Source organism: Podarcis gaigeae (genome assembly GCF_964106915.1).
Source record: "Podarcis gaigeae genome assembly, chromosome: 15".
Classification (NCBI taxonomy): domain Eukaryota; kingdom Metazoa; phylum Chordata; class Lepidosauria; order Squamata; family Lacertidae; genus Podarcis; species Podarcis gaigeae.
The window spans coordinates 16,783,544-16,800,541 of record NC_139692.1 but is presented as its reverse complement, the minus strand read 5'-3'; the positions used below and the strand labels follow the sequence as shown (position 1 = coordinate 16,800,541).

At 47.3% G+C, this 16,998-nt stretch overlaps 1 protein-coding gene across 3 annotated transcripts; it reads right to left on the bottom strand.

Annotated features, from left to right (window-relative positions):
* Positions 1-749: 749 nt before the first annotated feature.
* On the bottom strand, positions 750-16,058 carry HMBS (hydroxymethylbilane synthase). Of its 3 annotated transcripts, none has more exons than XM_083713912.1 (14): positions 15,883-16,058; positions 10,412-10,465; positions 8,163-8,235; positions 7,331-7,380; positions 7,184-7,239; positions 6,608-6,685; positions 6,159-6,236; positions 5,789-5,864; positions 5,228-5,341; positions 4,916-4,954; positions 3,775-3,894; positions 3,208-3,261; positions 2,379-2,468; positions 750-1,282 (listed from the first exon to the last, which is right to left on the bottom strand). In XM_083713912.1, the coding sequence occupies exons 1-14, from the start codon at positions 16,030-16,032 to the stop codon at positions 1,112-1,114; spliced, it is 1,203 nt and encodes a 400-aa protein (XP_083570038.1). In that variant the 5' UTR covers positions 16,033-16,058; the 3' UTR covers positions 750-1,111. The 3 variants fall into 3 exon arrangements, with proteins under 3 accessions (XP_083570038.1, XP_083570040.1, XP_083570039.1); XM_083713914.1 differs by lacking the exon at positions 15,883-16,058 and adding an exon at positions 11,415-11,687; XM_083713913.1 differs by lacking the exon at positions 15,883-16,058 and adding an exon at positions 10,670-10,736.
* Between the last annotated feature and the right edge of the window lie 940 nt (positions 16,059-16,998).

The window sequence follows — 16,998 nt, the reverse complement described above, 5'->3', positions numbered from 1 at the left end:
AAGGCAGCTTCCTGTGTCCTCTTGGTCCTTACCATAAAAAGTTGAGGGTGTGGTATAGAAAAGCAGAGAGAGGAGTATCCACTGGTGCAGATTAAGATTAATGGCAGCCCAAAGCAGCATGGCTAACAGGCAGGAGAAAGGTCATTGTTGGCTTGGCATAGAAAACAGGTGGGCTTTCCCCCACCCCCCAATTAGACCATGCTGACTGGGACTGACATTTGTTTGGTGAAAGCAGCCAAAGGGAACTCTCTTTCCTAACTTAATGGACTTTCCTGCCATTAGGCAAAAGGGTATTAAATTAATGGAGGTGACAGATGGCTCTGTGGAGCTTACAGCTTCCTGCATCTCGCTTTCATGTCCTGCTTATTGTATGGGTGCCTGGAAGCAGCTAGTTAGCCACTGTTGGAAAGAGGATGGAGTTCTGGAGATCATTTGAGATTTACAAAGTTTTCTTTCTACCCACCCTTTCTTCATGACGGTTCTATTATGACCAGGCAGGTTTGCTCCTTCCTGCTAAAGCCCTTTGGTGATTGTTTTGCAATACTCAGGTGAAAACAGGTCTGTTTACAAACTCAAAGAATTCTGGAAATTGTGGTTGGTTAAGAGTGCTGGTATTGCAGCTCCCGGGGGCAGACTGTGGTTCCCAGGGTTCTTTGAGGGAAAGCCGTGTGCTTTAAAGGAGCTGGCATGCATACGCAAGTAAGCCGCAGTAAATTCAGCTATAGCTAAACAAATAAGAATTCCACTACTTTCAGTTTAAATCTCTTTAATCCATTTGGCAATAATTAAAAAAATATACACTTCATTCTATGCAACTGTACCAGGTTACATTATTCCTTACAGCAATCAATGAAGGCACCAACTTCTTTTAAATGGTTCTCATTCTCAAAATTCAGGCTGTGTGTTAAAGGGAGTGTGATCCCTGCCAGCATGAATCTTCCATTGGAGGCTACAGCATGAGTCAGTCCTTAGCAGCACAGGTAAACTGTGGCGTAGCTACCATAATAAATTAAGATTCCCTTCACCGAGAGGGCAGTGGTTGATTTGCAAGAGACTTCATTGCTTCCATGAAGGACAACGGCTACAGCTTGACATCCACGTCAGGCCCCCATCAGGCATCGTTGAGCTGTCGGGCCACGTTGAGGATGTGCTTTGCCCCTCTGCTCAGGAGGAGCTCAGCCACCTGAATGCCTAACTTCTCTGCAGCCACTTGAGCAGACTGAGAGAAATTCTTTGCAGTGATGCCAACATGCTGGATGTCATCGTTGGGGCCATCTTCATTCTGAAAAGTAAAAGTAAGATGCAAAATTCCTTAGCCAGCAATAGGACATTTGAGGGTTAGAGGCAGCAATTCAAGATTCACATTTATTGAAGGATAGTGGGGGATGCTGTGGTCTAAACCACTGAGCCTAGGCCTTGCCGATCGGAAGGTTGGTGGTTCAAATCCCCGCGATGGGGTGAGCTCCCGGTGCTCGGTCCCAGCTCCTGCCAACCTAGCAGTTCAAAAGCACATCAAAGTGCAAATAGATAAATAGGTACCACTCCAGCGGGAAGGGAAACAGCATTTTCGTGCGCTGCTCTGGTTTCGCCAGAAGCGGCTTAGTCATGCTGGCCACATGAGCCGGAAAAACTTGTGGACAAACGCCGGCTCTCTCAGCCAGTAAAGCGAGATGAGTGCTGCAACCCCACAGTCATTCACGACTGGACTTAACTGTCAGGGGTCCTTTTAGTGAGCCTCCTCAAATTTAACATTGGTTTTGTATCCTGCAGTAAAATTAGAGGAGGGAAAACAACCCATATAAACAAGATGCTAGGATTGTACAGCTGGTCTTTTAATGGAGGTGGCTGAACAAGTGTGACTAACACTATTGGCCAAAACATCTATGAGCTTGTTAGCATATTACAATAAGCCATGGTTTAGTGTGAATGAGGAGCATGCTACTGCATACTTTGCAATAGTTCCTGCTTCACTCCTGTGAAGCAAACCAGGAAGTTGCACTTAAGCTTTGCTTCCTGTTAACACTGAAATCCAGGATTAGGGTCTGTTGCTGCCTTACATACAGTGGCTTGTTTGGGAGCAACAGGCCAGTGTCTCCGTTTTGGATATAATAGGAAACAAAGCTTAAATAAGGTGTGGGGAAGCTTTGTCCCTCCAGATATTACTGAACTACAATTTCCATCAGTCTGAACAAGCAGGACCCATTGCCAGGAATGATGGGAAGCGTAGTTCAGCAACAGCCAAAAGCTCCCCACACTTTGCTTAGATGTAGTTTTATTGGGGGGTTTTCTCTCTGTGTCATGGGAGGAGCCAAGCAGAAAGGTTTTCCCCTGTGTGGAAGCCTAGAAAATGTGCTGTTTTGCAATACAGTAGCGAGTACCTCATGTGGGAAATAATTCATGCTTGCTTGCATGGTCTCACGTAGGCTCTCTGATCCATCAAGGCTGTAGACTGCTCCAGTCAAATATAACTAGGGAAAATAAAGAGAAAACGTCAACAGCACCGCACACAGCTCTCCCTTTGGAGAAGGGATAGAGAAGGGAAAACCAAGGGATAGGCAGTGTGTGACATCTTCTACAAGAGTCTGGGATTCAGAATTAAGTCACCTTTTTTAAAAAGGAAGGGTCCTAGAAGGACAGGAAGGAATTATCAGGCTGGAAGCAGCAACTTAAACTTTTATGTGAACTACCAAATCTTCCAGGATGAGTGCTGAGACTGATCCAGTCAAAAGGGGAAATGAATGTCTGAAGTGGGGGGACTGCCAACTCAGCATTTTTAAAGTGGTTTATAAATGCTTTTTAATAATAACTATCAGCCACAGCCAATAGGATGATGGGGATTGGAACCACAGATTCCCCATCCCTGGCTAGCAAACAGCTAGTCGGTTGATAATAACCATAGATTATCTTCTGGTGATCCTTACAACAACCCTATAGAGTAGGCCAGTGTTGTTATCCTTGTATTGCAGGTGGAAGGCCAAGAAGGTGGGTCACATGTCATGAATGTGAGTTCACTGGTTCGAGGGTTCTTTGCTCCATCTCAGTCAGGGAACCCTTCATACCAAGCAGGGCTATTGCATCCAGCACAGGTCTCTCCCTCCACCAACTGCTTTCAATGCTGGGAGCGGCCCACAAACCATTGCTAAGAGAGACCCAGCCTGGCTGCTGGCTGGAAAAAACAAGGCCTATGGTATTCTGAATTGTCATTACCTGGAAGTCCTTCAGCACGGTGTTCACTGCCACAGGGACACTGCAGCCACCTTCCTGGAATGGAAAATGTCGGGGAGATGAATGACGCTGTTGCCAAGCCTCCCTCTTCATTTTACTTTTAATTAGCATAGCATACCACTTTTCCATATTACTAAACAAGGCGGTTCACAGCAACAAAATATACAACAAAGAACACACAACTTGTCATAACTTGATCCAATTAAAAAAGCCATAACATGGCATAACTTTAATGAATGACATATCAAAGTAATATTCAATAATCTATTTGACTATAATGGTACACAATAAAATAACTCAAAACATCAACCAATGATGACTAAACAAATTCACTCTTAACAATTGCAATAAACTATCAATAATAACCGCAAGTCACAATGCATGCCATGGGAAAGGATCAAACTGAGAAACAAATGCAACTCAGAACTATTTAAAAAAACAAAATCCCTGAATTCCTCTTCTCCCTGGGAAGGAAGCACCCCACTGCCCTGAGCCCCACATAAGCAGGTGGCTGCTGTGGCCTCCGATCAAGCACTTCCTGAAACCTACCAAGTGCTTCATGAAGGCCCTCTCTGCAATGCAGCGCAGCACCGTCTCACCGTCGTGCAGGACGGACACCATATCAAGGATCTCCTGGTCCCTGGCTCTCACCTCCACTGCTAGGGCTCCCTGGAGAAAGGAAGAGGAGCAGGGAAAGAGGCCCTTCTCAGCTTCTAGAACAGCCTAGTGGCTACGCAGCCCCCACAGCGTTCAAAGCCTCTGCTCTGCAACGACCAGGGTCAGCAGTCAGATAACAACAGGAGCAGTCTCTCTCTACTCTGTGAAGCAGGCTTGAGCTTGAGATGGAGACATATGACTACCAAAGCATCCACTACCCCTTTCCCCCACAAGCCCCTGCTAAAAACTGCTTTCAGTGGGTGGGTGGGTGGAAAGCCAGCCATACTGACCCATAAGAAAAATTACTAAATCCATATTATGCCAATGCCTTTATTAGGTCAACCAAAATGTCACAATATAGTGCAAGCTTTTAAGTTTCTGTGTTTTCTTTACTTCAGCCCAATGAATAGTTCTGGGGGACTCAAAAGCTGGCACAATATTTTGTGACATTCTGGTTGGCTTTAGAAAGGAATTGCCCTGTGATGGATTTTGGCATTTTTGTTGCTGGGATTTCCGAGAGACAAAAGAACATGTCTTCAAGGATTCCCACAATGCATACATTTCACCCACTTTTGGACAAGGGGCAAGCAAGGCATGCAGTGAAAAGAGAGCTTAGCAACATTTTTAAATTTGGGGAAACCCACTTTTACAGTTTACAGTTCATGCACTTTACAGTACATGGCCAGGATTGATTTGGGGGTGTAGGCCAACAAATTCTAGAGGGCCACAGGTTAGCCATACCTGCACAAATGGGAGGATGCAGAAGCTGGTACCCATCAGGGCAAGCGGCGCAGCCTCGGAGCACCAAGGCCATTTAACCTTCCAGCTTTGGGATTCACACCAGGTGAGAGTTTGCTCTCTAGAGAGAATTTGTTGGAATGTGTGCATAGCCTGACTTTGGGGTGCTCATTTGAGGGCGAGGAGCAGTTGGAGAAAGAGCGAAAGGCACCCTCAAGAAGAAGGGTGTGTTGGGGAGGCTCAGCTGTTCGCACACACAGCAGGGCCAGAACGGAGAGCACATCACATACTGTACCTGCCCAACTGCGTACAAGCAGTCTGCGGGGCTCAGGACCTGGAAGGAAGCAGAACGAGGGTTGGTGATGCTCAGAACAAAGGCGGAGCAAAATATTTTATTTATTTTAAATTTGTATTCAGCCCTATACACCTCAGGGCGTTTCACAAATTCATTCAGTTTATATATCCCAAAGGAATGCAGAAATCAGTGAGCATCTCAAGAACTGAAGACACAAGGAGGAGAAGCTCCCTGGGCACGATGAAGGGGCTGCGGCGGTGGCGGGAACGACGACGACACAACCTCCATCCCAATCTCTTGTGCCCTACTTACTTGACCAATGCGGCTGTCCCAGCCCATCCGCCTGAGGCCAGCCGCTGCCAGGACAATGGCGCTGAAATCCTCCTTCTCATCCAGCTTCTTCAAGCGAGTGTTCAAATTTCCCCTCTACAAGAAGGATTAAGGGAAAACCACAGAGATCCCTGGTTGGATGGCCCATGGCCTGCACTTCCAGAGCTGGCCACCAGGGAGGGTGTTCTAACATCACAGTCCCTCTCTGCAGGGGAGAAGGCGGCTCAAGACCTTAGCTCCTCTGCCAGGCCTCCGGGCTGCATCTCAGCACAATGCCTGGCTAGGCCCCGATTCAAAGCCAAGCCAGGGATGTGGGGCCTTGAAAAAGTTCATATTCAATATAACAGAAGCTGCATATTCAAAGGAATGGCCACATTCTCCACTAGGACATTCAACCTCCACAAGGTGTCCTTTTCGCACATGGTGGCAAAATTTGAGTGCAAAGGCTAAGCATGGTGAGACGGGGGGGTGTACAGAGAGGGGGCATCACTGTTTGGTTTTTCAAGGGCCAGTCTAAGTCCAGGGGTCATTTTCAAAGGATACAATATCCCTGAATTCCAGGTGAGGGAACTTTCTCTTCAGCTGAGCTGCCCGGCGAAGTGAGCTGGTCCCGATCACGCTGCCAGAGAGCCAAAAGGAAAACGGTGTCAAAGAAGAGTCTGGACTGGTCAGCCTCACCCGTCTGAGCAGAGTTAGGAACAGTCCCCCGGACACCTCTGCAGAAACATTGTCTACATGGGACCATGTGCTGTTATTTCCTGGCAGCAAAGTGTCAACTCTGGGCAAGACCTCAGCCAGGCAGGGACCCCTCTCAGCACTGCTACCCAAGAGGGGTTGAAGCTGGGGCAAAATGCTAATTTCAGCCCTCCCTGCACACCAGATGGAACCCAAGGAAGGAACAAGTGGAACTCACCTCTTCTCAGGGAGGCTGTGGAGGCTCTTGCCTGCATGCTTAGGGTGGAAGACGACCGCATCATATGGACTCTCTCTCCTGCAACGGACAGACAGGGTTGCCTTTTAGGGAGCAGGTCAGCAGGGCTGCTGCTGCATCAGCAGCAGTTGCCTCCCAAATTTCTTGCAAAGAGACAGTGGGAGGCTACACGACCTGGACTTTTGTCTGTTCACAGCAAAGGCCACCACTTGGCCTAAGGCAGTGGCCAGTTGAAATGGGTTAAAGAAGGCGTTACCCATCTGATGCTCTGGAAGTTAGGTGGTTTGGTGGGCAGGGCCACTTCCACAGGGAACCAACAGCTGACGTGGAAATGGGAAGTCGGATGCCTGGCCAGGGCAAACTTTGATGGACCAAGAGCCGGAGCGTTGAGCACCAGTCAGGCAGAAGGAAGCAGAGGAGCCCAAACTCACTTGCAGATTCCACCAATGGTGAAGCCAGGTGGGAGAGATGTGGGCAGGTCCTTCAGGGAGTGAACCACCAAGTCAACCCTGGAAGGGAAGAAATAAGCTGGTCATGGGTGTGTCAAACCTATGCGCCCAGGATGGGCAGAGAGAGCAATTATGAAGCATAAGACCTCAGCGCAGATGCCTGCTTGGCTATGAAGCTTTGCTGGGTGGGCCTGGGCATGTCAGCCTCAATGTGGCCTACTGCTCAGGATTGCTGTGACACAGTTTTAAACATCAGACCCTGATGTTTCAGAAAGAGCAGGAAAAACACCCGTTATTTTACAGAAGGCACCAGAGCTCTCCTCAGTTATGCGCCATGACTAGGTTCCCCCTCCCCACAATTGCTGGACTCCCAACCTGCAACGTTGGGTTAGAGGAAACGCTTTCGCTCAAGAGAAGACTTCCTGGCTCTGGAAGAATCCATTGCCTACCAGGACATAGACTCCTGCTCAAAGGAAAAGCACCAGCACCAAGGGCACCACCAGGCATTGCCTGCCAAGGAGAGCTTTCTCCTGCACTTCCCAGCCAAACAGAACTTACTCATTTCTTTCCAGTGCATTTTCCAGTTCCTTCGTAAATAAGCTTTTCTCACCAATCTAAATAGGAAAAGAGCATGTTACAACCTGGGTTGCTTTTTCTATCCACTGCTGGTTGCGTCTTGAGCCCATGGAGCATACGGCTGCTTACCTTGGACAGAGCTGTGTCCAGGATCTTGTCACCTGTGGTTGACATGGCAACTATTCAGAGAGAGAGGAAGGAAAGAAGGAAGAGGGAAGATCAGGAAGGATGACAAGCACCAGTAGGACATGAGCTACAACAAAGGTGAGCAATGTGTGGACTTCCTAGATGCTCACTGCTTTAGTAGGGTAGGATACAAACTGGCGCCAGGAAAAAACACCCCTCTTATCCCAGGCCTTTGGCTACTTAAATAATCTATGGCCTTTTAAACTGTGTGGGTGGGGGATATTGTTTATGTTTGCTACTATTTAACGTGTGGCATAACTGATAATGTGTTGGGAGTAGGACCTGGGAGACCAGGGTTCGAATTCCCACTCAGCCATGAAGCTCACTGGGTATCTTTTAGTCTAACCTACCTCACAGGGCTGTTGAGAGGATGAAATGGGGAGGAGAACTATGTACAATGCCTTGAGCCCCTTGGAAGGGAAAAAAGGCATATAAATGTATTAAATAAATAAATAAATAAATAAATAAATAAATAAATAAATGTTATGTATTTTGGGGTTTTACAAGGTAAGCCACTCTGTGAGTCTTGAAGGAATGGTCATATAGAAATTAATTAATTAATTAATTAATTAGTAGTAATAATAATAATACAAAGCTAGGTGCCACACAAGCCCATCCTCTCCATGCACCAGGTCAGAAAAGCTCAGCACTCTTTCTGTGCACCTGAGGCTGCTCTCACCCAGCACCTGGATGGAGCTCCTGTGTTGGCTTGCTTTCTCCCCATCCACTACTTGGTCAATACCTAATTCCCAGGCTTCCTGCCTCACACACTCACCAATCTCAAAGCAGAGGTGAGGGTGGCGCTCCTGCAGCATCTGAACTACACTGTCCGTTTGGATCCGGGCGAGCTGCAATTTCAGAGAGAAGGAAGGCAAAGTCAATCAGTGTGCCCTACCTATGACCCAAGAGGCGCAGGCGGCAAGTGTGCCCAACGCACCTGCTGTCAGAGGAAGACATGTGCGCAGATTCTTGCTCCGATACGCTGTTCCCACAAGAGCCCAGAAGACATGAGACTTCAAGTCCCACTTCCTATGCACTTCACTCTCATCGGTTTTGGGTCCGGTTCATGTCTGTGATCTGCTCTGCCCCCCCCCTCCCCCAGCTTTGGGGGCCCACAGAGAAAAAGCCAGACATGAAGAGAGCCAACCTGGCTTGAGCCAGTCAGAGAATGAAAAGGAAGAAGGCAGCAGCGCAGCTGATGTGCGCTCAGCAAACCTCCCAGAATGAAGCTCTGCAGAAATACCATTCATTGAAGCCAAGTGTTGCAGGATTCCGGACAGGCAAAGGGAAGGACTTCTTCACACAGAGCGTAATTAAATTTCAGGGTTTGCTCCCACAAGACATAGAGATGGTCATCAATTTCAGGGGCTATAAAAGGGTGTGAAAGCCTATCAGTGGAATATTAGCTACAATGGCCGTGTTGTGCATCCATTGTTGGTGGTTGTGTGCCATTGAATATCAGTTGCTGAGAATTGCAATAGTGAAAATATTGCTGCTGGACTCAGGGCTTCTTGTGGGCTTCCAAGAGGCATGTGGTTGGCCACTGTGAGAACCGGATGCTGGACTAGATGGGTCTTTGACGTGACCCGGCTGAAGGGCAATTCTTATGTTCTGAGAGAAGGAGTGGAGAACCACTTCTGGCGCCCAGGACAAGGCTTCTAGCGAAAAGGAGATGCCGCCCTGAGGTGCCGCCCCATCCTAGGCCCCTGTTCCAAACAGGCTTTCTGGGTTTATTCCTGAGCTGCCACCAGCCTCAACAACAGGAGGCAGATGGGAGATTAGCTCTCCACCGCAAGGGTGGAGCATTATCTTTCTTTACAAGTCTGCCCCTCCCAGTCTTGGCTCTTGGGCGTACTTCTTTGCTCCTGCTAGGGCGGCCCATGAGGAAATCTTTGCATCCTCCTGGCAAAAGAAAGGTCAGGGGAATTGATGGTTGCTCAACACCACCAAAACAATTCAGCTGGAGAAGTATGGATTAATTGCCAGGTGGATACAAATGAAAAGTTTTAAGGTCGTTCTTCAATAAGCAGCAGCGAAGTAGCACAGCTGACAAACACTTAAGGCAGTATAATGCAAATGACGTAACAGCCTTACAAACGAAACCCTGTGGCTGCTAGCAAATTAGGGTTAGTAGCAAAGGGACAAAGTATTGAGGAGAAGCACTGAGTGAAATATAACTCAGAAAGATGCACATTTGGGAATACAGCTCCTGTGATACTTAGCCTAATATGAATTTGGAATTTGCTACTGCTGAAGGGGAGGGCAAGGATAGTTCCCAGAATATGTGAGTTCCTGCAAAGCAGCCATTAAGAGCTCCGGCAGCAGTGGGGGACTCTAAGTCTAAGCTCTGCTTGATACAGAAAACCCAGCAACATCTCTAAGAAAGGACTGTCCAGCCTCTGCCCCCAGTGAGGCAATACAGGAAACTGCATTATCCCAAGACAAACCATTGCTCCCTCTAGCTCAGTTCGGTCAGCACTGACTAGCAACCATTCTTCCAGGCTTTCAGGCAGGGAGTCTTCTTTCACAGCCCTACCTGGAGATGCCGGGGATTGAACCACAAGGGCTCCACCACTGAGCTCTGACCCTTCCACCATGGTTTCGGTGTCAGGACTGCTCTCGCCTTTAAGAAGTCTCTCCAAATGCTCATCTGAGTTCTCCCCTCCTGGGATTTAAGCCCCTAGGATCTAGTCCTGTCCTCTGGCACAACAGAGGATAGTTCTTCGTCCTTTTCTTAAGGCATTTTTATATATTGCTATTATCCACCCCTATAACTCAGGCCTTTAAGAATACACTTCGTTCTATGACTTGCTCTCTTCAGCACCAGCCGTCTTTCCCTGCCTTCCTCTGTTCCAACCTGGTTACTAGGAAAGCAACAGAAAATGCCCTGTTGTCCCAATGCAAATTCATTCACCAGTCAATGCACAGTCCTGTTTGTACGAACACTTTGCAAGAAGCAGACCCAGGGAAAGCAGAGAGAAAAGCAGCAGGCAGGCAAGAAAACAGTAATGACAAGAACCTCACCTGGCTTTTCCTTGTTCCCACGCGGATAGTCTCTTTCTTCAAGCCATTCTTCTCCTGTGAAGAAATGTCTCCAATTACTCCAAAGAGGGAGGGTTATTATGGTGGCATTTCCACAATCTCCCCGCAAAACCCTACATCAAGAGGAAGCTTGCACCAGCCAAGCCTTTCCTCGCAAAGGGGCTGCCAAGCAGGGTGGGACAGTTAAGCCATGGAAGTGGACACAGAAGGCATCCCAGGAAGCTCCACACTGGAACTTACCTGGGCAGACACCTTCTGCAATGTTCGCTGCATTAAAAGGAACAGCCCTAAAGGTTAGCTGAGCAACGTGCAATTAGATACCCATCCCTCTTGCCTGCCTCCCTTGTGTCAGATCTAAAATTCTACGCTTCTCTGGGCAGGGGCCCGCCTTTCCCTTTGTTGTGCTGTAAAACACCAGAACATTGTTGGCACAACCACAAACAACTATTACTAATGTCGTTTTTATTGCCTGACCTGACCAGCCCTAGACCAGCAACCCTTGACAGGCTTTAGGGCAAAGAACACATGCGTCAAAGACCTGAAAGAAGCGGAGGTTATTCAGTAGCACAACTGGCCCCAAGGGGCAGTCATTTGCTTCCCCAAAGATCAGGCTGTGTAACGCAGGTAAGCAGCACATGGAACGAGCAAGGGCCCTGCAGGAAAAGGTGCCTGCAGAGCCATACAGGGCACAGGACAAGATAGCACTGAGACAAACATTATCAGTTAAGAGCCTATCAAGTCCTAATTGCAGATAGAAGTATTCCTCAGTAGGGTCTGTCTGTTGTGGTAAAGTTTCACCCCTAAATATGTCATAATACACACAGCTGAAAAGAGAGATTGTGTATGCATGAGTGTGGGTAAGAGGCAGGGAGAGAAGTATGAAGTCCTGGACAATAACCCAGGGCCAGAAAATCTTCAGACCTGTCAAAATGGCTCTTAAGATTTGAAATATTTCCTGAGGCCTGGAGAGACATACGCCTCTTACCTGACTGTCCTGCAGCACCACCTTTGCCATCTCAACAGAGGTTTGCAACCCAGGACCCAGTGAAGAGGAGAAGAAAGATGTCTTTGCTAGAGGGGAGAGGAAGACCTGCTGCCTTGCTCTGTCAGCGTCTAATCAAGGGAGTCTCTCCTTGCAAACTAGCCCCAACCTGGCAGCAGAGATAAGGCAGAGAAGGGGAAAGGGTGTTCAAGGGGGGTGGGGAGAAGGAAGGAACTGAGCCTGGAGGGAACTGCAGCTGCAGGGGCTGCTTGCAAGGAACTGTCCGGGTTTTGCACAGAAAGAAATTGTTCTGGGAAAGACAGGCAGCAGAAGACAATCTCCCAGAGCAAAGCAATTGACAAAGGAGCCATTTGCACAAGTGAACAAGGGACATTTCAACCACTTATTTGCAATATAGGGCAGGGGGAGGGTGGCGGCGCAGATGGGGAGATACAATCAAACTGCATGGCAAACAACTATAATCTCAATGGATCAGAATGCAGGAAGCTATCATCCTGAGAACCTCCTTGCTTCCGCCCATGGTGGCGAGGGCTATCTGTGCCATCCACAAAGTTCTGCAGCAAGGAAGTGCACAAGCTGGGCTGATATTTACTTTCTAGGACATCTCCCAAGAGAATGCGGCTCTTCTTAGGGTGGTGGCTGTGGAAAGGAGTACATAAAGACAAGAAATGGGATGCAGCGAGATAGGGCAAAACACAGGAGGTCGGAGCAAAACAATGCAAACTTAAAGCTTTTGCAGATGACCTAGTTTTGACTCTGCAGGAGCCAGAATCTAGTACGAAAAGAGTATTACAACTGATTCAAGACTTTGGTCGGGTGGCGGGATTTAAATTAAACAAACAGAAAACTAAGGTGTTGGGGAAAAATTTGACAGATTCAGAGTCAGAACGGTTTCAGAGAGAGACAGAACTAACTGTGGTTAAAAAAGTAAAGTACCTAGGGGTAAACATAACAGCAAAAAATCTGAGTCTTTTTAAGGATAACTATGAAAAATGCTGGTCCGAAATTAAGAGAGACTTAGACAGTTGGACAAAATTGAAACTTTCTTTGTTAGGCCGAATTGCTGCTATTAAGATGAATGTATTGCCAAAAATGTTGTTTTTGTTTCAAACACTACAGATTGTGGACAGGACGGAGTGCTTCCGGAAGTGGCAGAGAGACATCTCTAAGTTTGTCTGGCAGGGCAAAAAGCCCAGAATTAAGTTTAAGATATTAACTGATGCGAAAAAACGAGGGGGCTTTGCCCTGCCAGACCTAAAGCTGTACTATGAGGCCGCAGCTTTCTGCTGGCTGGCTACTTCTCGAGGACACTGACGTTCTGGATCTGGAAGGTTTTAACAATGCTTTTGGTTGGCATGCATACTTATGGTATGACAAGGTTAAGATCAATAAGGCCTTTAAGAACCATATTGTCAGAAAAGCAGTGTTTAATGTCTGGACAAAATATAAAGACTTATTGGAAAATAAAACTCCAAGGTGGCTTTCACCGCTGGAAGCTAAGGCTCGAAAAAGACCCAATATGGAGGCCAAATGGCCAAAATATTGGGAAATATTAGAAAAAGATGGAGACAATTGGAAATTGCAGAGTTTGGAGAAAATGAAGGATAAAGTGCGAGACTGGTTACACTACGCTCAGATTAATGAAGTTTTTAAAAATGACAAAAAGTTAGGGTTCCAGGTGGAGAAATCGAAATTGGAAACAGAACTGTTAGAACCTAAGACTAAGGTACTTTCAAGAATGTATAACTTGCTGTTAAAATGGAATACACAAGATGAAATGGTTAAATCGGCTATGATAAAGTGGGCTCAGGACATTGGGCATAATATCATGTTTGAGGACTGGGAAAGGTTGTGGTCTCACTGCATGTAATGCTTTGAAGGAAAATGTAATGAAAATGATATATAGATGGTACATGACCCCAGTTAAACTTGCCAAAATATACCATTTGTCTGATAACAAATGTTGGAAATGTAAAGAAAATGATGGAACATTCTTTCACCTCTGGTGGACCTGCCCTAGAGTGAAGGCCTTCTGGGAAATGATATATAATGAGCTGAAAAAGGTATTTAAGTATACCTTTACTAAGAAACCAGAGGCCTTCCTTTTGGGTATTGTCGGCCAGAAGGTGTTAAAGAAGGACCGAATATTTTTTATGTATGCAACAACGGCAGCAAGGATACTCATCGCTAAGCACTGGAAAACTCAAGATCTACCCACACTGGAAGAGTGGCAGATGCAACTGATAGACTATATGGAACTAGCCGAGATGACCGGCAGAATCCGAGACCTGGGAGAAGAGAAGGTTGAAGAAGATTGGAAGAAATTTAAGATTTATTTAAAAAAGCACTGTAATTTGGTTGAATGTTAAGATGGAGGCTAGATCATAAATAATTGAGCACCACTAAATTAGATGCAATTAGGATGATAACTGAGATTGAGGAAAAATCATAAACCTTTGGGAGAATTATTAGATTATATTCTAAATGAATGGGACACAAGAATGTAAACAAGATGATAAATTGCGGGCAAGAATTGACAACGATGCAAGTGGGAGCGGGAGACGTGAGGGAGTCCAAAGAAGTTAAGAAATTATGTTATGATATATGTTACATTGTTCATTATTTTTGCATTTATGTTTAAAAATCTTAATAAATATATATTTTAAAAAAAAATACAGGAAAGGGGCACAGGTGGGCAGTAGAGCTAAAAATGGGCAGTAGATATCAATAGTTCATAGGAGAGATTGGTAGTCACAAGGTACTGAAGCCCCATGTGTGACTTCTGGAAGTCAACCCCAAATCATCAGTTCCTTTCAGTCTTCATCAAACATAGCCATGAGCACTAGTTTCTGTGTTTGTAGGGCAATTATGCAGCCGAGGGGGACAGAAAGAGGTGCTCAGTGTGAAGAGAGAAGAGAATTTGTTTGAATCTGGGACTGAAAACACAGAATCAGGCAAGCTGTGTAGGTGTCCACCATACAGTATCACCCAAAAGGCTCAGGCCCAACAGCCCAAAATCCAGGCAAAGGCTCAGGTTTGGAAGCTAATATAACAGTCTCCCCATGGGAAGGCTATGGGATGTATTCCCAGAGGAACTTTGAAAGGGTATGTGAAAGTGTGAGTGTGCACGCAGAAACTAGAAAAACAGCTTGATGAAGCACCCTATAGCAGAGGGGAATGCAAGAAGCAGCAAACCCACACTTCTCTTCGCCACCACCGCACTCTGGCTCACCTTGGCTGCCAGTAGAAACTGCCTGGAGGTATCTGTACAGTGTACTACCTAACAGGGCAAAGGTGTGTCCTACCAAGCCACCCTTTGGATTAGGCAAGAGTGCCTTTGCACACAGAGGCAGGGCTCAAGTTGCACAACATTGTGCAAGAAACAAGAGGCATCTGATTTTGGCAGGAGCACATTCTAGAAATGCAACCTGCCTCCCTTGACCGGCAAAGGGCAAAATAGCCCTGGGAGAAACACCAGCCTCTCCCAATGTTTCTCTGCAGATATAAAGCGGATTACAGGGATACTAACATGAAACACTTTGGGCACTCAAACGAGGCCAATGCCCTGTTGTTGTTCTTGCTACTGCTGTTACCATAAACAAAATTGTGTGTGTGTGTGTATAAATCGTGTTTCATAAAAATCAAACTAGCACTACCATTTAACAACTATATTCCCCCTTCCTAAGGAAAGTAGCACTGGACGACACACAGGTGTAGGAAAAGAGAGATACCACCCAAGTAATCTTGGAACTTTGAAGTGTCAGGCATAGCTCTAATGGCTTTAGCCCAAACGTAGCAGAGTTTTCCTGCACAGCGAAGAAGCTAGTTGAGGTGGAATGACTAGTCAGCTAGACTCAGAATAACTATTTACAGGATTTATTAAAAGGAAAAATAAAACCAGCAGAGTTTCTGCATATAAAACAAAGCAAAATAAATCCTTTCTTTCTCTCTCTCTCTCTCTTAACCATACACAGCACTTCTACTCCTAACACAAACTGTGCTAGCATTCCTAGATAACAGGGTTGAGTGCTGGTCGTTAACCAATCAGAGAAAGTAGTTTCTAGGTCAAGCAGACCTTGACTTTCTGCCAAGAGTAAATTGACACTGCCTTGAGTTAATTGTGTGAAGCCAGAATCTGTAAGTTTTCATGAGAATCAATTAACAGAAACTGAACAAGTAAGTCGGGGGGGGGGGGGGGAGGAGTAGCAGATAGGCAGCCATGGTCGGAGACAACCCCCGTCCCCAGGCTCATCAGCGGGGGATGAACTCATTTGCATCTCATTAAAGACCCCCGCGACGCGCGTGAGGTCACCACCATGCACAGAGGTCACCTCCCGACGTCCTCCGCCATTGGCTGAGCCCCTGGAAGCCCCGCCCCTTCGCCCCCTCTCTCCCTCCCCCTCCCCAAAGCGAGCGAAGCGCCGGTCAAGGCAGCGGCGCAGAGGCTCACCGAGGCGGGCGGCGAGCTGGTCATGCCGCTGGTGGCGCCGAGCAGCGAAGGGGGCCGGCAGGCAGGCAGGCGGGGCGAGGGCTGGAGGGGGTCCCGCTCTGGGTCAACTAGGCGCTGCCGGTTCCATCGCCACTCCGCTGAGCCACGCATGCGCCTCCCCGTCCCGGACGTCACTTCCGGCAGCTTCCTGTTCCTCCCACAGGCGACTTTCCATGAATGGGAGGTGGCTCCCGATGCCCTTTATACTGTAATTACCGTCGACGCGGCGCACGCCCCTTTTCGGAAACGTGAAGCCGGGGGCGCCGCTGGATTGCCTCGCGTTCCGGTCCTTGCAGTGAGGCGCTGTGGACGCAGCACGTGGCTCCGGCCGAATATTTTACGGGCAGTGGAGCGTCTCCTGCCCGAATACACCAGTTAGGCGTTTGAAAGGGGCTGGCCTATAGTATTATGCAAACTACCTGCAAATCGCCTTCAAATGTGTCACGAGACTTATTCTAAAATTGAGGAAACGTTGCTTGAAAGGCCTGGGAGAGCCGCAGCCAGCCAGCCAATGAGGCAGAAGGGCCAATGGTCTGGTTGGTGTATAGCTGCTTCCTGTGTAACTCTCTGCTACAAGATGAGCTGACAACGAACGCTACCTTAAACGGAGAGGTCTCTCAGGCTTCTCATCCTGTAATATGGAGACCCCAGGTGCACAAGAAGTACGGTATATCACTGCATACTGAAAATGGGACCCACTGACTGGTGTTCATCCCTGATGGTGCTGCAAATGAGTTTATTGGAGGTGGCCTAATTAGCAAGTGCAGCTGGCAGGATAGTAGACGAGTGTGGTGCTCAACTGGATCCAGCAAGGAAATTTGCATGTGTTTTATTAAAAGGGGATTGGACCAACTGATGGAAGTGAAGAGGTTTAACGATGCGTATTAGGAACCCCAGCTCCCAAAGAGCATAACTATAAATAGTGTATGAGCAGCTCTACTGCTGTAGCCCACACACCACCTAGTTCTGTATGCCAGTAACAGCCCAACCAAGTGAGAGCAACCAACCCCTTCACCCCTTTTACCAAACTTTTCTCTAAACCAGTCATTCCATCCATCATTTTTGGTGCCCTTTTCT